This window comes from Hyla sarda, chromosome 2, assembly GCF_029499605.1.
Source record: "Hyla sarda isolate aHylSar1 chromosome 2, aHylSar1.hap1, whole genome shotgun sequence".
In the NCBI taxonomy this organism is placed as follows: domain Eukaryota; kingdom Metazoa; phylum Chordata; class Amphibia; order Anura; family Hylidae; genus Hyla; species Hyla sarda.
The window spans coordinates 194,591,095-194,615,609 of record NC_079190.1 but is presented as its reverse complement, the minus strand read 5'-3'; the positions used below and the strand labels follow the sequence as shown (position 1 = coordinate 194,615,609).

General features: G+C 41.8%; 1 protein-coding gene across 2 annotated transcripts in view; it reads left to right on the top strand.

The window, feature by feature from the left end:
• Positions 1–24,311, top strand: part of LOC130355648 (otospiralin-like) — a 64,234-nt gene extending 39,923 nt beyond the window's left edge. The window contains exons 2-3 of one of the 2 annotated variants that reach the window (XR_008888605.1): positions 4,493–4,519; positions 23,808–23,910. Coding sequence is in view for 1 of the 2 variants with exons in the window: in XM_056556052.1 (XP_056412027.1) it covers positions 4,493–4,519; positions 23,808–23,992 (212 nt within the window). In the remaining variant the exon portion in view is untranslated. Of the gene's footprint in view, positions 1–4,492; positions 4,520–23,807 lie in introns of both variants that reach the window. The other variant, XM_056556052.1, reaches the window with a different exon arrangement.
• Positions 24,312–24,515: the final 204 nt, after the last annotated feature.

Genomic DNA, 24,515 nt, shown 5'->3' with positions numbered 1-24,515 from the left:
GGTTAGCTGTCAGTATGTGACATGGATGCCTCTCCTCAGGGGAAAGCTTGGTGCCTCAGCATGTTCGTTGTTGACGGACTGCATCTCATCAGTGGGCCATCTTGTCAGCAGTACCAGCAGGAGAGGGATAGTTTAATTAACACAGAGTTAATGATCTCTGGTAAATGCAAACCTCACTTTATCACAGATCATTCAGCTCTCCCATGAGTTGTAGCAAACAGCTATTGAGTGATAATGCTTTAGAGCTCCATCACATAACTGTACAGGAAACGTATGAGCGCTATGTGACCTTGGCACGAGGATGACATCTGAAGGCTACGTCTTCAAGGACATTTACTGACTGTATTCCTCTGACCTTCAGATCCAACACACTTAATTCCTTGCCATGCGAACAGAAGTGTTTTTAATTAGATTTCACACTTCCTCTAGAAAGAATTTCTGTGTGAAAATATTTTCAAGCAGTAATGGCTTGTTTATATATTGTGGAGATGTGACTCAAATCCCATTAACATTCCTTGTTTTTATTGGAAATCTAATTTAGCGCATTAGACAAACTTCATTTGATTGTAAACCCTCTTGAACAGCGGCCCACATTGAGTAAATCTGTACAAGCAGTACAGTTCTATACCAATAATATATGAAAGGGTTATATGTGTAAGTATATGTACTGTGTGTGTATGTAGATAGATACACTACATCTGCTGCAGATTTTACAACATCCCATTCTAAATCTATAGGCATTTATATGAATTTGGTGTTATATATTTTTTTCCATCAAGAAAAGCATTTTTGAGGTCAAACAATGTTTGACAAGAGGGCCTGGCTTGCAGTGAACATTCTAGTTCATCCCAAAGTTGTTGTAACTACTAATAATTATTTTAATATTTTCTTTGTATACACGGTGGGACATTTATATGGATACACCTTAATAAAATGGCAATGGATATTAACTTCCTGTTTGTGGCACATTAGTATATGTGAGGGGGGAAACTTTTCAAGATGAGTGGTGACCATGGCGGCCATATTGAAGTTGGCCATTTTCAATCCAACTTTTGTTTTTTCAATAGGAAGAGGGTCATGTGACACATCAAACTTATTGGGAATTTCACAAGAAAAACAATGATGTGCTTGGTTTTAACGTAACTTTATTCTTTCATGAGTTATTTACAAGTTTCTGACCACTTATAAAACGTGTTCAATGTGCTGCCCATTGTGTTGGATTGTCAATGCAACCCTCTTCTCCCACTCTTCACACACTGATAGCAACACCGGAGGAGAAATGCTAGCACAGGCTTCCAGTATCTGTAGTTTTCAGGTGCTGCACATCTCGTATCTTCACAGCATAGACAATTGTCTTCAGATGACCCCAAAAGATAAAAGTCTAAGGGGGTCAGAACGGGAGACCTTGTGGGCCATCCAACTGGCCCACGACGACATAATCCACTTTCTAGGAAACTGTTCATCTAGGAATGGTCGGACCTGACACCCATAATGTGGTGGTGCACCATCTTGCTGGAAAAACTCAGGGAACTTGCCAGCTTCAGTGCATAAGGGTATGTTCACACTATGGAATTCCACCGGAATTCCGCGGTGTGAACTTAACATTAGTGTGAATGGGTCTCCGCGAGACCCGTTCACACTGCGGAATTTCAGCGGCAGAATTGTCCTGCGCAAACAGAGAACATGTTCATTCTTTGCGCAGAAGTCCGCGGGCACTGCATAGCCATCAATGGTGACGGTGCAGTGCCACGCGGTCCTACCGCTGCCGCCAGCAGCCAGTCTGAATCTCCGCTCGCTGAATTCTGTGAGCGGAGATTCCGTTTACACTCTGTAGTGTGAACATACCCTAAAGAGGGAAACACATCATCATGTAGCAATTTCCCATATCCAGTGGCCTTGAGGTTTCCATTGATGAAGAATGGCCCCACTATCTTTGTACCCCATATACCACACCATTACCATACCATCAATTTTTGTGTTCCAACAGTCTTGGAGGGATCTATCCAATGTGGGTTAGTGTCAGACCAATAGTGGTGGTTTTGTTTGTTAACTTCACCATTCACATAAAAGTTTGCCTCATCACTGAGCAAAATCTTCTGCGTAAACTGAGGGTTCTGTTACAATTTTTGTTTTGCCCATTCTGCAAATTCAGTGCGCCGATCTGGGTCAGCCTCGTTGAGATGCTGCAGTAGCTGGAGTTTGTAAGGGTGCCATTTGTGAGTAGCTAATATCCGCCAAAGGGATGTTCGACTAATGCCACTCTCCAGTTATTATTTTATTTATATAGCGCCTACAGATTCCGTGACATGCGGCGAGTGCTACGCTGTGGGCTCTTGCTGAATGAAGCTAGGAAAGCCACTGATGTTTCTTCATTAGTGACAACATTTTGGCAAATCCAACACTGAACCAGTTTCACGAAACTTAGCAAGCAGTTTGCTAACTGTAGCATAGGAGATGGGTGGTCTCGTAGGGCGTCTTGCATTGAAATCTGCTGCAATGACCCGGTTACTGCGTTCACCAGACATCAACACAATTTCTATCTGCTCCTCACGTGTTAATCTTGACGAGATGTCAATGTCAAAGAGAAACTTGTAAATAACTCATGAAAGAATAACGTTACGTTATTTTTCTTGTGAAATTCCCAATAAGTTTGATGTGTCACATGACCCTCTTCCTATTGAAAAAACTAAAGTTGGATTAAAAATGGCCGACTTCGAAATGGCCACCATGGTCACCTCCCATCTTGAAAAGTTTCCCCCCTCACATATACTAATGTGCCACAAACAGGAAGTTAATATCACCAACCATTCCCATTTTAGTCAGACTAAGGCTATTTTAGTCATTCCCATCTTAGTCAGACTAAGGCTCTTTGACAAGCCGAAATGCATCACCTATGTCTACCGTGTCCATGTACCTGTGGAATATTATGCAATAAAAGCTATGTTTTATGTGAGCCACGCTGGACATAATTTTTTGCTCTTTGATAATTGTATTTGTGGATAATGGATAATCTAAGGCATGGGTGAGGGTTCATTCAGCCTGTGTATTTGTTATTGTGTATTCCAGTTTTATTGGGGGGGGTCTGTCTATCTGTGTTACACCTCCTTTAAAGTCAGGCACTCTGCCTGTCATAAAACAGACTAAGATAAAGGACCAGGAAAGAGGGATGGCAGTCCCCCCCCCCCCCCCCCCCCCCCCACCCCCCCCCCTAAAACCTTTGTTCAAGCCTGTTGCAAAAGCTGACAAGACATCCTAAGGTACAGCTGGACTCTCACTCACAAGGACTGCTATACCATTATGCTGTAAGGACTTTTCTTTTTGTTCTCTTAACTTGTCTTGCTGAACACTTTTATATATATTTGTTTTATACGTATCACTGTGATACCTTTTTCAGATTAAATGTTTAATTAATCAGCTCTGGTCTTTGATCTCTAAATATAGGAGCTCACCTTTCTGAAGGAGGCTCTGGTGAAACACGTTTATCAAAGGGTTAATTTGGTGACTTGCTGGGACTAGTAGTGGATACCCAGAGGTCTGGTGGCTTTAACCGTTGCACCATCACACTCTCTCTAGTGTCTTGGCTGGACCCATTAGCGTGTGATCGTGACAGGTGCTATGGGCAAGATATATAGGTTTCGATAAATCTCCCCCAATGTGTGTATGTATGTTCCAGCGCCACTTCCAAATTTGGTAAACATATTAATTATGTCAACTAACAACATAGGATAGGTAAATTAACCCTAACACCTTCCCTGCACCCACCATTTGTACGGGTCAGGGTTTTTGTCTAAAATCACATGGAAATCCATGGGACTTCCAGTACCTTACTCTACAAGCTATGCTCTGCATCTCCTGGTAATTGTGTCCATCTAGGTTGCAAGCCACACCGCTCAATTTTTTATTTTTTTTGGCTCAATACCAAAAACACAATCTAAAATTAGAAAGTACCTCAACTAAAATTCTTTGTTTCTATGTTTAACTTAAAACCTTCATTTACAAAAGGCCATTTTCTGGTCACACACCCTTTGAAGAGGACCTGTGGTCACTCTGAATAAAATGAGCAGGAGTTACCAGTAGATGGCTTTGGGGGAGGGAGGGGTATGAGGACTGATCATATACATATCTACAGCATGATGACTGCCCCCCCGTGCTGAGTTATAGAGCTCTGTAGTCCCCTCTGATTCAGTGAATACGTCAGATGTACGGGACTTTATTTTCATATGGGCTGAGTTCTGGCTGGTGAATATACAGGGCTGGGCATATTTAATGAAGGGGTGTGGTAACACAGTGGAACAGCAGCTGCAGATTGGGGTAGGTGAGTATGACTGGGACTGTACAATCCTTGAAACCTTTCTAGTTACACTGACCAAAATACATTTAAACAAGAAAAATCTATAAACTGGTCATTTGGTATGGAAATCTCAGTAATGCTTGATATTGTCATTTATCTTTACAATAATGAATAATTCATTTTTAATCTGTTTCCCCTTAGGCTCGCCTGCTGTCTTAAGAAACAGAGGTAAGTGTTTCACACCTGCCATTCTGTATCTGTTGTAGAAATGATGCCAACTACTAATGCTTGCATCCATGAGATTCATGTCACAGCCTAATCTAAATGATTGAGATCATACAGCCATTGATGAACACAAGGACATGATTTCTGACGCATGTGGTAACACAGCCTAAAAGAGAATATATCAGTTCATATGTGATAGATGTCATGACTCTTAAAAGGGGTTCAATGCCAAATGATAGATCAATAATTGCATAGTTGATGAAGCTTAAAGGGCTTATCCAAGGATTGAAACATAGTGTTAATTTGTTCCAATAACAGCACCACCTGTCCCCAGGTTGTGTGGGCATTCCATTAAGGTGATTGGAGCAAAGTTGTAATACCACACACAACCTGAGGACAGAGTTGGTTCTGTTTTTGGAGGAATTTAGCTATTTGTTTCTATGCCTGGATACCTCCTTGAACCCAGTAAGGACCGGGCCATTTTTCATTTTTGCACTTATGATTTTTAGAAGGTGAGGAGGAAAAAGGAAACAAAACAAAAACTTTACATTTTCCACCTACAGACCCATATGAGGCTTGTTTTTTGCGTCACCAATTTTACTTTGTAATACCATCAATCATTTCCCTACATAATCTACGGCAAAACCAGAAAAAAAAATATTTGTGGGGCAAAATTGAAAAAAAAAAATCCATATTGTAACTTTTGGGGGCTTCAGATTCTACGCAGTGCACTTTTCGGTCAAAATCACACCTTATCTTTATTATGTAGGTCCATATAATTAAATTGATACCCAACTTATGTAGATTTGATTTAGTTTTACTTCTGTAGTATAACTTTTTGCGATTAGTAAGTTTAACCCCTTAACCCCTTAAGGACGCAGCCCTTTTTCACCTTAAGGACTGAGCCCTTTTTCGCAATTCTGACAACCGTCACTTTACAAATTAATAACGCGAAAACACTTTTACCGAATATTCTGATTCTGAGATAGTTTTTTCGTGACATATTCTACTTTATTTTGTTGGTAAATTTTCGGCGTTAATTGCATCCTTTTTTGGTGAAAAATCCCAAAATTTCATGAAAATTTAGAAAATTTGGTATTTTTTCTAACTTTGAAGCTCTCTAATTGTAAGGAAAATGGATATTCCAAAAACATTTTATTTTTCTTCACAAACACAATATGTCCACTTTATGTTGGCATCATAAAATGGACATACTTTTGCTTTTTGAAAAAATTAGAGGGCTTCAAAGTAGAGCAGCAATTTTCAAAAATGTCATGAAAATTGCTAAATCTGAAGGGACAGATGTTACAGAACTACAACTCCCAGCATGCCTGAGCAGTCGAGGCATGCTGAGAGTTGTAGTTTGGCAACATCTGGAGGGCTACTGTTTGGGCACCACTGTAACAGTGGTCTCCAAACTGTGACCCTCCAGATGTTGCAAAACTACAACTCCCAGCATGCCCAGACAGCCTTTGGCTGTCTGGGCATGCTGGGAGTTGCAGTTTGGCCCCCCTAGTGGTTGCCACAGTAAACCCCCTGTCCTGCGCTGCCATTGGTCAGAACTCCGTTCTGAGTAATGGCAGGGGATAGGAGTAGATCGCAGCTTTGCGACCTCACTACTATCCTTTAAGCTGATCGGGGCTGTTGCTGACAATTCCGATCAGCCCTATTTTCCGGGTGATCGGGTCACCAGAGACCCGATCAACCCGGAATTGGAGAAAATCGCATGTCTGAATTGACATGCGATTTTCTCCGATCGCCGACATGGGGGGGTCTCAGGACCCCCCTGGGCGATGTGCCAGGGTGCCTGCTGAATGATTTCAGCAGGCATCCAGCTCCGGTCCCCAACCGGCTAGCGGTGGGGACCGGATTTCCCACGGGCGTATGGATACGCCCTCGGTCCTTAAGGACTCGGAATGCAGGGCGTATCCATACGCCCTGTGTCCTGAAGAGGTTAAGGACGCAGCCCTTTTTCACCTTAAGGACTGAGCCCTTTTTCGCAATTCTGACCACCGTCACTTTATGCATTAATATCTCTAAAACGCTTTTACCGAATATTCTGATTCTGAGATTGTTTTTTTCGTGACATATTCTACTTTATTTTGGTGGTAAATTTTCGTCATTACTTGCATCCTTTTGTGGTGAAAAATCCCCAAATGTCATGAAATTTTAGAAAATTTTGCATTTTTCTAACTTTGAAGCTTTCTGCTTGTAAGGAAAATAGATATTCCAAATACATTTAATTTATATTCACAAATACAATATGTCCACTTTATGTTGGCATCATAAAATGGACATATTTTTACTTTTTGAAAAGTAGAGCAGCAATTTTCAAACATTTCATGAAAATTGCAAAATCTGAAGGGACAGATGTTACAGAACTACAACTCCCAGCATGCCTGGGCAGTCTAGGCATGCTGAGAGTTGTAGTTTGGCAACATCTGGAGGGCTACCGTTTGGGCACCACTGTAACAGTGGTCTCCAAGCTGAGACCCTCCAGATGTTGCAAAAATACAACTCCCAGCATGCTCAGACAGCCTTTGGCTATCTGGGCATGCTGGGAGTTGCAGTTCTGCCTTCCTAGTGGTTGTCACAGTAAAGATTGCTTTACTTTCACTTTCATTCCCCCCCCCCCCTCCCCACTGTCGTTTCCCTACCTGAGCCGATCTCTGCAGTCTCCAGCGACGATCTGCGGTCCCCAGGCCATCTTCAGGTAAGGTACCAGTCTCCATCTTCTCCCCCCATTCTGCCCGACATCCAGAACGGGGGGAGAAGATGGAGACCGGTACCCACTGTCCTGCTCTGCCATTGGTCAGAATCAGTTCTGACCAATGGCAGGGGATAGGAGGAGATTGCAGCACTGCGACCCCACTCCTATCCCTCAGGATGATTGGGGCTGTCACTGACAGCTCCGATCATCCCTATTTTCCGGTCACCAGAGACCAGATCAGCCGGAATAGCAGAAAATCGCATGTCTGAATTGACATGCGATTTTCTGCGATCGCCGACATGGGGGGGGTCTCAGGAACCGATGTCTCAGGATGTGCCGGGATGCCTGATGAATGATTTCAGCAGTCATCCCAGTCCGGTCCCCAACCGGCTAGCGGCGGGGACCTGAATTCCCACGGACGTATGCATACGCCCCACGTCCTTAAGGACTCGGGATGCAGGGCATATGCATACGCCCGGCATCCTGAGGAGGTTAAAAATTTCCTCTTCTGACCTCTATACATTTTTATTTTTTTGTATACGGAAATGTGTAAGGGCTCATTTTTTGCGCCGTGATCTGTAGTTTAAACTTAATTTCCCCAGCTCTGCCCAGCCCTGGAAGCAGGGACAGAGAGGGGAAAGATGGCGGCGGGTACCTTGGGCACTCAGGGACCTGCGGCAGGCGGGGACCAAGGACCGGCGAGTGGAGCAGGGGAGGACCGGCAGGAAAGTGGAGGCAGCCGCAGCATCAGAGGCAGCAGTGAAGATCTGTGTGCAGTGTGCAGTGGTCTCCAAACTGTGTCCTTCCAGATGTTGCAAAACTACAAGGCATGCTGGGAGTTGTAGTTCCGTAACATCTGGCCCTTCAGATGTTTCAGAACTACAACTCCCAGAATGCCTGGACAGTCTCAGCATGCTGGGAGTTGTAGTTTTGCAACATCTGGAAGGGCTCTGTTTGGAGACCACTATACAGTGGTCGCCAAACTGTTCTCCTCCAGTTGTTCCATATCTACAACTCCCAACATGCCCTTCGGCTGTCTGGGCATGCTGGGAGTTGTAGTTTTGCAACAACTGGAGGCACACTGGTTGGGAAATATTGTCTGTTTCCTAACTCAGTGTTTCCCAACCCGTGTACCTCCTGCTGCTGCAAAACTGTAACTCCCAGCATGCACTGACAGACCATGCATGCTAGTAGTTGTAGTTTTGCAACAGCTGGAGGCACATGGGTTGGGAAACACTGAGTTAGAAAACAGACAGTGGTGCGGAAACACTGCGGTAGTCTGTTACCTAACTCAGTGTTTCCCAATCCCAACCAGTGTGCCTCTAGCTGTTACATAACTACAACTCCCACCATGCACGGTCTGTCAGTGCATGCTGGGTGTTATAGTTTTGAGCCCCTGCCATGTGAATGTACATTCACATGGGAGGGGGGCAAAACTACAACACCCAGCATGCACTGACAGACCGTACATGGTGGGAGTTGTAGTTATGTAACAGCTAGAGGGGTACATTGACATGGGAGGGGGTTTACAGCAAGTTTCCCGCTTCAAATTTGAGATGCGTCAAATTTTCAGCTGCAGCTCAAACTCCCAGCGGGAAATTCACTGTAAACCCCTGCCCGTGAGAATGTACCCTAAAAACACTACACTATACACTACACTTACCCTAAATAAAGAGTAAAACACTACATATACACTACACCCTTACACTGTGGGCCTCCCCCCCCCCAATACAAATTAAAAATGTCTTGTACTTCAGTTTTTCCAAAACGGAGCCTCCAGCTGTTGCAAAATAACAGCTCCCAGTATTGCCGGACAGCCATTGACTGTCCAGGCATGTTGGGAGTTTTGTAACAGCTGGAGGCACCCTGTTTGGGGGAAAACTGATGTACAGTATTTTTGGTGGAGGAGGCAAGTGTAATTCTTGCATCCAGGTACACCCCTATGAAAATCTCTAATTAAGGCCTCAAATGCGCATGGCGCTCTCACTTCGGACCCCTGTCGTATTTCAAGGCGACAGTTTAGGGCCACACATGGGGTATCTCCGTACTCGGGAGAAATTGCCCTACATATTTTTGGTGGCTTCTACCCCTTATGAAAAGGTAAAGTTGGGTCTACACCAGCATGTTAGCATAAAAAATAAAAAATTTTACACTAACATGCTGGCGTTGCCCCATACTTTTCATTTTCATAAGATGTAAAAGGAAGAAAAGACCCCCAAAATTTGTAACACAATTTCTCCTAAGTATGGAAATACCCCATATGGGGACATAAAGTGCTCTGCGGACGCACAACATGGCTCAGGAGTGAGAGCGCACTATATACATTTGAGGCCTAAACTGGTGATTTGCACAGGGGTGGCTGCTGGTTACAGCGGTTCTGAAATAAATGCTAAAAAATAAATGCCCACATGTGAACCCATTTAAGAAACTACACCCCTCAGGGAATGTAATAAGGGGTACAGTGAGCATTTACACCACACAGGTGTCTGATTTTTGAACAGTGGTCCGTGAAAATGAAAAATGTAATTTTTCATTTGCACAGCCCACTGTTACAAAGATCTGTCAAACACCAGTGGAGTGTAAATGCTCACTGCACCCCTTATTAAATTCTGTCAGGGGTGTAGTTTCCAAAATGGGGTCACATGTGGGGGGGGGGTTCACTGTTCTGGCATCATGGGGGCTTTGTACACGCACATGGCCCCCGACTTCTTTTCCTCCAAAATTCCATTGTCGCTCCTTCCCTTCTGAGCCCTCTTGTGCACCCACAGAGCACTTAACATCCACATATGAGATATTTTCATACTCGAGAGAAATGGGGTTACAAATTTGGGGGGACATTTTCACCTTTTACCCCTTGTAAAAAATGAAAAATTTGGGGTAACATCAGCATTTTAGTTAAAAAAAAAATTTTTTTACATTTTTATTTTCACGTCCAACTTCAAGGCAAAGTCGTCAAATACCTGTGGGGTGTTAAGGCTCACTGTACCCCTTGTTACGTTCCTTGAGGGGTGTAGATTCCTAAATAGTATACCATGTGGGGTGTTTTTCACTGTTCTGACACCATGGAGGCTTCCTAAATGAGACATGCCCCTCAAAAACCATTTCAGCAAAATTCGCTCTCCAAAATTCCATTGTCGCTCCTTCCCTTCTGAGCCCTCTAGTGCACCCACAAAGCCCTTTACATACACATATGAGGTATTTCCTTACTCGAGAGACATTGGGTTACAACATTTTTTTTCTCTCCTTTTACCCCTTGTAAAAATAAAAAATATGGGTGTACAAGAACATATTAATGTTAAAAATGAAGATTTTTTATCATTGCCTCCACTTTGCTGCTATTCCTGTGAAACACCTAAATGGTTAACATACTTTCTGAATGTCCTTTTAAATACATTGAGGGATGCAGTTTTCATAATGGGGTCCATTATGGCGTATTTCTAACATAACGATCCTCAAATTCACTTCAAAACTGAACTGAACCCTGAAAAATTCAGATTTTGAAATTTACTTGAAAAATTGGAAAATTGATGCAATACTTTGAAGCCCTCTGATGTCTTCAAATAGTAAAAACATGTCAACTTTATGATGCCAACATAAAGTAGACATATTGTATATGTGAATCAATATATAATTTATTTGGTATATTTTCTTACAAGCAGAGAGCTCCAAAGTTACAAAAATGCTGAACAGCTGAACTAGCAGTGGGCGGTGGCGCCAAGATGTTCCTTAGAATCGGTTCTAAGGAACATCCCGGCACCGCTGCCCGCTGCTAGTTCAGCTGTACCCTGCAATTTCTTTTGTGTACATCACATCAATAAAGAGCAAAGAAAAATTACCTACGAAGAGTAGTGAGTGCAATCCTTGCATATTCTCATAGAGTCATTTTAACATAAAACAGTTGTAACTATAGTAAAATGCACACTACTACAATAAAATAATGAAGAATATTCACTGGTTGTGTTATAATATAAAGTCCAGCATCTAGGATTGCAATCCTGTATTGAAAAGACCTGTTAATATTCTATAGTTCATAGATGGCATAAAGAGATATAGGCAGGCATTTATGTAGTGTAAGTAAAGCATTTTTTTTACACCTTTTTTGTGTGTTGGTAATGTGTAGGAGCACCACATTTATTAAACGGTCACAGAGAATTTGATAAATTTTGTGCAGGTCACATTTTCTGAAAATTCTCTCTTCACATACACCATAAAGCTAAGCTAAGTCTAGGCTGGTTTAGTTTTAGAGACTTTTCAGTGCCTTTGCGCCTTTTTTCAAAAAAAGGCGCAGTTAGTAAAACCCTTCTATATCATGTGTATTGCCAAAATCAGTGGATTGCAACTCAAAATCTGCAGAAATGCGTAAACCAAAAGGCGTCTAAAGACAATGATAAATGTCGTCCGTATAGTAGCAGAGTCTCACCCATATAAGGTGCTGGCTGGCGTCTGTGTAAATTGCAAACACACTTTACCTGAGAGGTCAGATGCTTCAGTGTATGCGCTGGTAGTGTTACGGGATGTTAGAGAGCGCTGGCAGGGGCTGTTGCGGTTGGTCCGTAGACACAGGACCCCGTGAATGCAGCAGATACCGCTAAATCTCTGGCAGATGGAACTATAGTAGGAGCGCAGGTAAGCGTTGATGGTCCGGCGGTGCCAGGCTCAGCAGGAGCAGCAGAATGGCAGAGTATTACGGCACTTAGATGAGTGGATGCAGCGCTTGGCTAGCAGGTACTGTGCATACAGCGCTTTGATGGCAGATCCAAAGTCCTCGTGGCATAGCGTCTGACGTCAGTAGTGTTCACAGGATCGCCAGGTAGAGTTCAAAAGGTGGAATGCTGGACCACTTCTGGGCTGAACGGCTGGATATATAAAAGTAGTAGTGTGCCTATAGATATACACCTGAATATAGACGCGTTTCAGGGTACTAATATAGATATATGCGACCCTTTCATTAGAAGATGTGTTAGTGAATGAAGGTTGAAATGTCCTTTTTATATGCACATGGTCTCAATTAAGACAAATGAAGCAGATAGTCACATTGTGATATAGAAATCAGGAAATAGATTCTCTGGACCAATCTCACATATCTGAGGTCCTTATACACATTGGCCCTCATTTATTAAGCTAAAACCCACTCGTTTTTGTCGAGTTTTTCCAAGTTATTTTGGTGCACAGTGTCTGAGACATGTCTGAGACTGTGAATAAATGGCTGGAAATTTCCTGACTTATAAATCTATGATTCCCATAGTAAATAGGGTGGAATCCTGCAAGTCTGAGGGTGCGTTCACATGCTAGTAACTAGCAGCGGGTTTCACGCTGCGGGAATCCTGCTGTGAGTTACGCAACCATTGATTTAAATGGGTCCGCAGACAGTCCGCAATAGTATCAGATTTGCGGACTGTCCACGGACCCATTCAAATGAATGGTAGCGTAACTCGCAGCGGGAAACCCGCTGCTAGTTACTAGCAGGTGAACGCACCCTCAAACAACATTTCACACTAGTAAAAACCCTACACTCTTAGTAAATGAAGCTCATTATGCTACAGACATTATAAAAATGTCCAACAACTAGAATAAAAAGAAAAGGAAAATTATAAATGATAATAAAAATGAAAAGGAAAATAAAATAAAGATTAAAAAAAATGAAAATAGAATGAAAAAATAAAAATAATATGGATGAGAATGAAAATAAATAACTAAAAATGAAATGAAATGAAATAAAAATAAATAATGAAATAAAATAAAGATAACAATCAACATGAAATGGATATCAAGATGAAAATAGACACAAAGAATACTGAAAGATATCACTGAGAGACACTGGGCCCCAGTAGATCCTCTACAGAACCATTCAATTCAAAATTGGAATTTAAACCTCTAGGATCTATGTATCACACCTGCTGCAAGTCTTATGTGTGACATGGCTGCTATAGAACATATGCATTTATATATATATATATATATATATATATATATATATATATATATAGATAGATAGATAGATATACTGTATATATATATATATATATATATATAAAAACATATCTATATAAACATATATGTGACGTCGAGGGTAAACTCACTGAAGACTGATACGGAAAATCTGTGATTTTTTTCATCTATTAATGTGTTATATTAAAGTCTATTGAAAAGTAGCCATCAGTGAAGTAGAACAACATTGATCGGTGACAACAGCGCTCCACTCATCACAGCAATCGAGAACCAGAAGGTCAAGAATAAGAGTGGTTAGTCAACCAAGCCGCTGTTGGAGCTCCTGCTTCTTAGTCTTAGATGCTGCTCGCTGCAGGAGGGACAATAAAGCAATCTCCAGCTTGGGAAACCTCTGTGGATTATACTGACGCAAAAGCAATTTAAAAACTATGTCCACAGGTCCTGCAGAAAATAGATGTCCTATAAGTAAGCCTGTAGATCGTGTTCAGGTCATCTGTGGAAAAGGTTTTGTTTAAATCCCTTTCCCATTTCACAATGTAAGTCTGTTTTACGTCCATCTCCACAATCTAATGTCAAACCGACTCTAAATCGTACATGGAGGAATTTTCTGGGATACTTTTAGGGATTTGTAACTCTTATTCTTGATATTCTGGCTCTTGAACACTCTGATGAAAGGAGCTGAATTTCCTCTCCTTTTCTTCTGGATTTTCCCCTCACTGTTTCCTTTGTTCACTATTGTCTGTCATTGAGTTTATGCTGTTTTAACCGAATCCTTTGTAATGTATGCAAGACATGGATGATTGGTTATGGCCTTGATGAATAAACAGAATGAAAAACGGCATAAACATGTTAATTTATGGTTACTGATTAGTGTTGAGCAGCAAAGGCTATATTCGAATTCGCGATATTTCGCGAATATATGGACGAATTTTCACGCTTATTTTCGCATATGCGGAAATTCGCATATGCGAACATTCACATAAACGAAAATTCGCATATGAGAGAATTAGCATATGTGAAAATTAGCATATACGAAAATTCGCATATACGAAAATTCGCGTATGTGAAAATTAGCATATGCGAAAATTCGCACGCCAGTCTCACACAGTAGTATTAGAGCCTTCTTTACACCACACAAGCTGGAAGCAGAGAGGTATGATCACTGTGATGTGTACTGTGAAAAAAAAACAAAAAAAAAACAAAATATTCGTAATTGCGAATATATAGTGCTATATTCGCGAATATTCGTGAATTCGCGAATATGCGATATTCCCGAATAAAATTTGCATTGCGAATATTCGCGAGCTACACTATTACTGATATTTGTGCTGTTGGGGCTGATCAATGCACTTCTATTTATGCACATTTTTAATAAAATATTAATAGGTTTCTGAAAAATAGTAAAAAAAATAAAATAACTAACGTGTCTCCCGGATCTTCTTCCTGCTTATGAGTTGAGTGCTTAGTGCAGGACCTTCCAACTCTTGCAACCAAGCACTTTTTTTTCTTGCAAAACTGACACCAGGCGGAGAACCAGATGGACCCCATTAAAGTGAATGGGACCCATTGGGACCAGTTGGTGTCCATTTTGCAACAGTTTTGTTTTATCACAAATTGACTCCTGAAAGAAGCTCCCTAACAGAGCTTCAACGCAGATGTGAACAAGTCCTTATGTGTATAATACAGTACAATGCACAATGTTTTTTTCATACATTCAGTTAATACTAGGAGTAATCCGCAGTGAGTTTTTGTCAACTTTATGCACAGGGTGCCCCCAGCACCATACCAGTTTCTCCCCAATATTTGCCCGGGGACCTCCATAAACATTTATTAAGTGCTACTCAAACACATGATCAGGTACACAGCGAACAAGGACGACAGCAGTTTCCTCTGGCCATTACCTTAATCCCTAGTCCTGCTTTTTAAATAACATTAACTTAAATTAGTGTTACAAAATAACAGCATATCAAAAAAACCTTAAGGGCATACTCTGGTGGAAATTTTTTTTTCAGATGAACTGATGCCAGAAAGTTATACAGATTTGTAAATTACTTCTATTTAAAAATCTTAATCCTTCCAGTACTGTATACCACAGACAGGCACAATTGTTAAACTACGGAATTTAATTCTGACCCATCATTCAGATTTAGAGGACCCAATGCCTCCATTTCTAACAGCTCTTTTGCTTGTAACCTGTGGTGGTCTTCTCCAGAACTCATTTTCCCAATATGTAAAAAGCCCATAAATTAAAAACTGGCAGTATCGCCATGATGAACAGTATGCATATGTTGAATGTGCCTAGGGGCTACCCTTGCATGGTTTTACAGATCTAACGTACATGTTCTGCAAACCGCTTGTAAGGCAGCAAAATTGCTTTACCAATAAAGTACCATCCAAAGCCACAAAAGAAGCATATATATATAAGATTATTGTTTTGCAAGTCACAGAATCATTTATAACAAATTTATATTGATCCTTGTGCTCTGTGCTCGATTGATACAGTCAGGCTCTCTAAATAGCAAAGCCACCGACTATATTTTTTCTGGGGTATAATGTAATGTAATGTGAATGTATTAAAAAAAAAAAAAATTCTATAGTTAGTTATACTGGAGGATTTTTTTTCCCGTTTTTTTGTAAGAGATAAATAATGATATATTAGTTTGGACAATTATGCATACAATGATACCAAATATGTTTAGGAGAAATCATTGGATTCCTCATAAAAATCAATGCAGTTCTATTGAACTGCATTGATCTGTGTAATCTGCTTTCCATTGGTAGATCCTGCTGCAGGCAGGCTCTATCAAATGCAGAGCTGTGGATCACCCCTCTGTGGTTGTGTGGGGAGTGGGGCAGCAATCTAAAGGGTGAATACCCAAACGTGGGAAGTGCCACATGCCGGCTATTAGTGGTGGCACCTAGCTACTGAAATCAGCTGGTGGTCACCGGGTATGCAGTTGGCTTGAGTCAGGATCCCACTTCATACACCCTTAGAGACACCATGACAAACAATCAATAATGGGTTGCGAAGTTGTAAACATAAACCCCAGCACTGCAAGGCAATAGTGTTAACCACTAAGCCACCATGCTGTCCTCTAGACGTACAAATTTAGTAATACAGAGCCTTGTATTTTCCTGCTTAGGTGTTATAGTATATGGAGTACATTTGAAAAAACAGTGTGGAGGAGGAGACTTGCAAAGTTGACTGTGATGTCAGTCCTGGCGACCCAGATATGATGTCAATACGAAGTTCTTTATGTAAATAAATAAACACACATAAAAAAAAAACAGCAACAGAGGATGCATGGGGACACAAAAGGTTGGTAAAAACCACAAAAGGAATAGAAGGGATTACAAATGATGGTCTATGTTAATAAGAAAAAAATTGTTGGACAACCCCTTTAATAATACATTGCTGAAGGATTTATGAAGCAGGCCAGGAAGCTTCAGGAGAGATTAAATGATCGTGGCTTACCCGATATAAATTGTGAAAAAGACAAAGCAAAAAGTCATGGCTTTAGATTGGAGTTTGTAACAGGGCATGCGTGAGGCTAACTGAAATAAAGCAAAACAATTCACATTCACTTTTCAGTATAGTCCCATGAGTGAGGTAATGCATGCTGCCATTAATAAAAACTGCCCTGTAATTGTAATCGAGGAAAAGAGGTGTCAAAAGGTATAAAAACATGGGTGATGGACTTGTGAAGGGACGCTTTAAATGAGAACCGCAGGGTCTGAATAAGCCAAATAGACAACTGCCTAAGGAAAACTACAGATGTGGGGGGTGTAGCCAAGGTGGCCCCTTAATGACTTTAGAGTCGTGCACCTAGGACAACATGAATTTGTAGAAACATCATATATCAGTAACATCAAAACATCATATATCAGTAACATCAAAACATCATATATACATTTTTTATGTGGCTGTTTGCAGAACATGTTAGATCTGTAAAATCGGGCAAGGGTAACACTAGGCTGACTGGACATATGCGTACTGTTCATCATGGCGATACTGCCAGATTTTGATTTATGGATTTTTGTTACAGGAAAATGAGTTCTTGAAGAGGCTGAGACAGGTTATATCTGAAAAAAGCAGAGCTGATGTAAAAAATTCTGTCAGGCATTTAAATGACTTCCAGAATTAGATTCAGTGGTTTAACAAAATGTGTCTGTCCATGATATTAATAACTTATATATGTGAACAAGCATTTAATTCATACAAGCTATTTTTATTTATTTGTTTTGTTTTGTTTTTGTTTTGTCTTTAAAAAATAAAATAAAAAAAATCAACCCTTTACTTACCTCCTGCGCTAGTCAGGTGCCTGGTATCGCTGCTCTGGTCCCCAGTGGGATCCTCTTCCTAGTTCGAGGGGTAAGTGCCGTACAGTGCAGATCAGCCAATCGCAGGCTGCAGCTGTGTGCGGCATCAGCCAGTGACTAGCTGAATGGTAATGTGACACATTGAGCCTTGACCCTGGTCATCTTCCTGGTGGGGCTCATTCACATTGCCACTCAACCAATCACTGGGTGAGGCAGGACACCGATGACACACCAACTTCCGCCAAGTATCACTTTAAGGGGTGGGACTGGGGATTAATACAAGGGCCAGAGGAAGTGCTCAGTGCAGCACAAAACGACAGTCATCAATGTCTGTTGTGTACCAGACTATGTGACCCTGTGTCACTACCAGTTTTCATCATCTCCGTGGTAAGTGCCGCAGTTTGTTTCCTTCTTTTGAAAGCCCATAAAGGGAAATATTCAAACAAGAATACTGAATGAAGGAATTTCCATTTAGTAAAGCGAGTTCTTTGGCTACTGAAGTTTTATATTTTTACTAAATAATCTTTCTGTACATCAAGTTTCTCTGAGTGATTAGCAATGTTACCTTTCACCACAAGATGGAGCCTTTTAGTCTGCTAGAAATGATAAGTATCAAACTGAGTCACTGTCTAGCAGCATTAGTGATAATACTGAAATATTATTTGTCTCATCTTCACAGGGAACATCCTGAATCTATTAAATCTAGCTTTTTATTATTAATATAACATTGCATAAACCACAGATTAGACTATATAGAAATAGCAGACGAAAAAACTGTGCTCGGGCTGCAAACCTTACGTGACGCATTTATTGCTCATCTTATGATCTCTGAGCTCCTACCATGTTTATGCTTCACGCTTCAGGTGCATTCATATTGTGTGAGCAGAGCCTTAAATTACAGACTGTCATAAAACAGACACAAACTGCGCACAATGTCTGGCCTGTTATACGTGTGCTCGACTTTTCTAGTACAAAATAATTGTAAAATATCACATATCTGATTAGTATTTAATATCATCACTACCACCATGGCCCTTACTGCCTCAAATTGAAAAAACATGGCTCACATGTCTTAAGGGCCCGTTCCCACTTGGCGTATACGCAGCGTATTTCACGCTGCGCAAAATCTGCAGCAGCAGCGGGAAATACGCTACGTATCATACACACCTCACCATACACACAAGACTTTCTGGTGGCAGCCCTATGCGTGCAGTGAGTTATGGAGGCGGGGCCATGTGCTGGCGTGACTGTGATGCGCGGCTCCACCTCCAAAACTCACTACACACATAGGGCTGCTGCCAGAAAGCCTTGTGTGTATGGTGAGTAAGGGATACGCAGCGTATTTCCCGCTGCTGCTGCACATTTTGCGCAGTGTGAAATACGCTGCATATACGCCAAGTGGGAATGTGCCATAAAAGGTCATTAAAGGGTAACTCTCATTAAAACAAATTTTTGCTATTGCACTCCTTATGATAAGTAAAAAATATTTCTAATATACTTTGTTTAAAAAAATGAAGTTTTCTATGTTTTATTTGTGCTTAAAAAAGCTCAAGAGCACATTTTCCCCCAACTCATACACAGACTTTGGACCGAAGCCCAAACACAGGAAGTGCAGCCTGGAGTCCTGATGGGTGTGTGTCTAACCAACAGCATATGGCAGTTAAGTGTGAGAGGAGCTATAATTGGATGAGGCTGGACACACCCCCTCAGCACTCCAGGCTGCACTTCCTGTGTTTGGGCTTCGGTCAAAAGTCTGTGTATAAGATGGGAGAAAATGTGCTCTTGAGATTTTTTAAGCACAAATAAAACATTGAAAACTTAATTTTTCTTAACAAAGAATATTGGAAATATTTTTTATTTACCATAAGGAGTGCAATAGCAAATTTTTTTTTGTGAGAGTTACCCTTTAAACCTAGAGATGAATAATGAATGACTACTAAGGCACACACAGCATAAATGGTGATCATTTTCACAGCTGAATTTCTATATAGAAAGTAGATGAAATAAAAAAAAATCACAGCATGTCAATGTTGGTTACTACATAACTTCCAAACAGACGGAGATATTTTGATAATACTCGGTCACATGTTACTTATATGTCCACTAAAAATAATGGATAGTTAATTTAACCCAAACCTACCCTCATTTGCAAGGGTCGGGGTTTTTGTTTAAAGTCCAATGCAAATCTCTGGGAACTATATGTTACTGCATAACTTCCGTACGGCTGGAGATATTTTGATAATACTTGGTCACATGTTACTTATATATATCAAATAAAAATATATAATAGTTAAATTAACCCCTAACCTACCCCCATAAGTAAAGGATGGGGTTTTTGTTTCAAGTCCCATACAAGTATGCGGAACTTCCGATACCATACGCCACAAGCTCTGCATCTTCTGGTGAATGAGTCAGTCTGGATGGCAAGCCATACCCTCCCTCCATGCCATCTGGCAAATACACGCCCACTCTTTAAGCCACACCCCTTTTATTTTCAGCTTACAATATCTTTACCACAACCCAGCCCCACCTGAGGACGGGAAATGAGGATTAGATATGGGGATGGATATGAGGTCGAGATATAGGGACGGGATATGGGGATTAGAAATGAGGATTAGATATGGGGACGGGATATGGGAAGGGGATATGAGGGCGGAATATGAGGACAAAATACTAGGACAGGATATGAGGTTGGAATATGAGGAGGGGATTTGGGGTCTGGATATGAGGAAGGGATATGGGGTTTGGATATGAGGAAGGGATATGAGGACAAAAGCTTCCTCCTTTTGTTGCTTTTCCTCCCCCACAAGGATAAGGTAGGAAAAACTGGGCAGCGCCTGTTATCTAATTTTTATAGAAATAGTGGCTTAACCTGTTCAGGACACAGTGCGTATGCATATGCCCTGCATCCCTAGTCCTTAAGTACTGAGGGCGTATGGATACGCCTGTGGGAATTCCGGTCCCCGCCGCTAGCCGGTTGGGGACCGGATCGTGATGCTTGGTGAAATCATTCAGCAGGCATCCCGGCACATCGCCCAGGGGGGTCAATACAGACATGCGATTTTCTCCAATTCCGGGCTGATCGGGTCCCTGGTGACCCGATCACCCGGAAAATAGGGCTGATCGGAGTTGTCAGCGACAGCCCCGATCAGCCTAAGGGATAGGAGTGAGGTTGCAGAGCTGCGATCTCCTCCTATCCCCTACCATTAGCAGAACGGAGTTCTGACCAATGGCAGCGCAGGACAGGGGGTTGCCATGGCAACCCCCATTCTGCCCGCCCCTGGAAGTCGAGGGGATCGTGGGAAGAAGATGCCTGGGGACTCGGGATCTTTGCTGGAGACTGCTGGATCCTGGCTCAGGTAGGGAATCATGTGAAAGTAAAACGATCTTTACTGTGGCAACCACTATGGGAGTTGTAGTTTTGCAACATCTGGAGGGTCCTAGTTTGGAGACCACTGTTACATCTGTAACTTGTAGTTTTGTAACATCTGTCCCTTCAGATTTAGCAAAATTGAAAATTGCTGCTCTACTTTGAAGCCCTCAAATTTTTTCAAAAAGCTAAAATATGTCCATTTTATGATGCCAACATAAAGTGGACATATTGTATTTGTGAAGAAAATTAAAATTTATTGTGAATATCCATTTTCCTTACAAGTAGAGAGCTTCAAAGTTAGAAAAATGCAAAATTTTCAAAATTTTCATGAAATTTGGGGATTTTTCACCAAAAAAAGATGCAAGTAGCGACGAAAATTTACCACCAAAATAAAGTAGAATATGTCACGAAAAAACAATCTCAGGATCAGAATATTTGGTAAAAGCGTTTTAATTCATAAAGCGACGGTGGTCAGAATTGCGAATAAGGGCTCAGTCCTTAAGGTGAAAAAGGGCTGCGTCCTTAAGGGGTTAAGAAAAAAGACCACTATGGGTCCCCATACCATCCAGAACATAATCCTGTCCGGCTGCAGCATCATCTTTGTCCCAGCTTAAGCACAGGCAGGGACAAAGTCCAGTAAGTGAGGGTGGGACTAGAACTCCTCTGAGCTGAGGAAGAGTTGCTGAGTAGCCCATAGCAACCAATCAGATCGCTTCTTTCATTTTTTTTAGAGACCTTTTCAAAAATGAAAGAAGCGATCTGATTGGTTGCTATGGGAAACTCAGCAACTTTTCCTCTCGACACGTTTTGATAAATCTCCCCCCATAAAGCATCTGCATGACCTAGTGAGTAACATACATAACCATTTTTTCTATTATAGTATTTAATTGCACCGAAATCTGTACTTATTCGACAGCATTTATTCCTTGCAAGACCCTATTATTATTATGAAAGAATTTCTAAATGTCCCCGAAACAAACTTTTCTCAGGCTAGTGCCACATCACAATTTGTTCCTCGGGGAAAATGACATGCCAATGTATCCATGCTTGGACAGGTACGGGTCCCACCCATTAAGCTTATTCAGCTATTGAATACAGTTGGTTAATTTTTCAAACCTAAAAATTTTGACTCTGACTGAGAAGTGTGATTTTCAGCACATTTCGGTCCTAGAAGAGGATTGGTTACCTTTTGAAAATGACTTGAACATAGTAACTGGCTGACAATGCTTAGGCCATTGAAATAAATAGGCCTCATGACTGTTCAAGCATGGATACGTCGGTAAGTCAGTTTTTACATTTTCTGTGAACCCAGGCATATAGAAATTCTGAGAACACAGATGTTAATTTCATGATGATCTCTATTCAATGTTAGCTGGTAAATGGACCCGAAGGCTGCCAGGTGTCTTACAGCCAGAGACAGGATGGTGAAAATGAGTAGGGGGACATGAGATATCCTGAGATGCACAGAATAGTTTGACTTCACATGAAGCAATGGTGTGCTCGTCTTATGAGAATGAGAACTGCATGGTAAAAGCAGACCTGCTTCTCATAGGTGCTCAAGGTAGGGCTGGGCGGTATACCGGTTCATACCGAATACCCAAATTTTTGTGCTGTACGATACAAATTTTTCCCCATACCGCAATACCGGTTGGGCCCTTCCCCATCGGGAATGAATGAATCAGCCCAACGCTGCGCTGTCCCCACATCGGAGAACTATTCATATGTGACCCGCAAGCGCTGTTCTGCCCCCTGCCCCCAATTATTTATTAGCCCAGCGCTGCGCTGTCCCCATCGGGGTAAATACTCACGTGTCACCCGCATGTGCTGCCCTCCTCTTCCTCCTGTTTGTTGCGGGAGCAGTGGTCTTCAACCTGCGGACCTCCAGATGTTGCAAAACTACAACTCTCAGCATGCCCGGACAGCCAACGGCTGTCCGGGCATGCTGGGAGTTGTAGTTTTGCAATAACTGGAGGTCCGCAGGTTGAAGACCACTGCTCTATACTGTGCGGTATCCCTATGCCTGGGCTGCAAAAATAGACAAAATAAACTTTAACTCACCTCCCGTTGGTCTGGTACTGGCCTCATCTGCTTCCTGGGGACGGGAACGTCACAGAGCCTTCAGCCTATCAACGGCCGCAGCGATGTACTGCCTCGGCTGGTGATAGGCTGAGCCCACTGTCATGTAAGAAGCCGGCCAGAGCTCCTTACATGACAGTGGGCTCAGCCTATCAGCGGCCGAGGCGGAACATCGCTGCGGCCGGTGATAGGCTGACGTCTGTCCGACGTTCCTGTCCCCATCGTAAGGCCGACGTCGGAACATGCGGCAGTTTATTTCGTTTACCTTTTGCAGCCCGGGCATAGGGATACAACATAGGGATACTGCACATAGAGTGTCAGCGCCGGCGGCCGCAATGAACAGGAAGAGGAGGGCAGCGCTTGCGGGTGATATGTGAGTATTTACCCCCATGGGGGCAGCGCTGGGCTGATAATTAATTTGGGGGGAGGGGAGGAGAAGGAAATACCATTATATACCGTGGAACCGCCAAAAGTTACAAAAATACCGTGATACACACATATGGTCATACCGCACAGCCCTAGCTCAAGGTTGACTTTTTTTTCTCCACAAACTGTATTCCACTTTAGAAACTATTGCTTATGTAAGAAGCCATTAGCCCATTTTATGGAAATTAGACAGTCAGGCAGGAAATCTCATGACTGACAGGAGTAGTCACAAACAAAAACTACGGGAAAGGAATAAGCTCCGAAGAAGGACACAATAGTAGCCTTACAGGGTGGCAAATGGCAGCTAATGGCAAGGCCAGTATCGGTAGTTCTTTACATCAAAAATGCAAAAAAGACTTTTAGACACTGTAGTAATAGCGTTTGGCTAACTGAACCTCAGATCATTATGGTGATCTTTTCTTGTCATTGCCTTTTAGCTGTTGTTCGAGAGAAGCGAGCAATGCCAAACTGGAGCATGTCTTCTTCTGATTTCTATGGCTGGGTGGATGAACTCCGTAGACTGGCTGCTTACGACAAGACAAATGAAATGGCCAGGATCTACTGGGCTCATTTTCCGATTGCATCGTATTTAGGTTATGAGGATCCTGATGCTGAAGAATAATTTAATCTCTGTTCTTAATACTGTATATTACATGCTGTCAGGATATTTATGTTACCACTGCCTTATTTTTATTCTGTACTTACACAAATGTAGTTGCTTTCTAATCCTGAAATGGCACAATCATAACAAGATGCAATGTAGGGAAGCAGCGGGGTTATACAGGACTGCTACGAGAAGTAAAAACTGTATACTGTGTGTATAAATTATAGCATTATACAATATATATAATCTGCAAGTAAACACTACAAGTAAATAGGAATTTGTCTATGGCACTTTTATATGATATTATGTGTTTAAGTACTTTTTCATTAATAAAAAGAAGCTGCGTATGATTCTTGTTTTATTGCTGCATGCTTGGTGCACTGTGTGCCCACATTCCTGTTGTCTTGTTAAATCCAATAAATGTCAAACAGACTGCTATTACAGTCCAGCTCCACCTGCAAATCCACTTTACTATCATCTATATATTTCTTGCTGTTGCTATTAATCTTCCCTAGACTGAAAACTTATCCTGACCAACTTT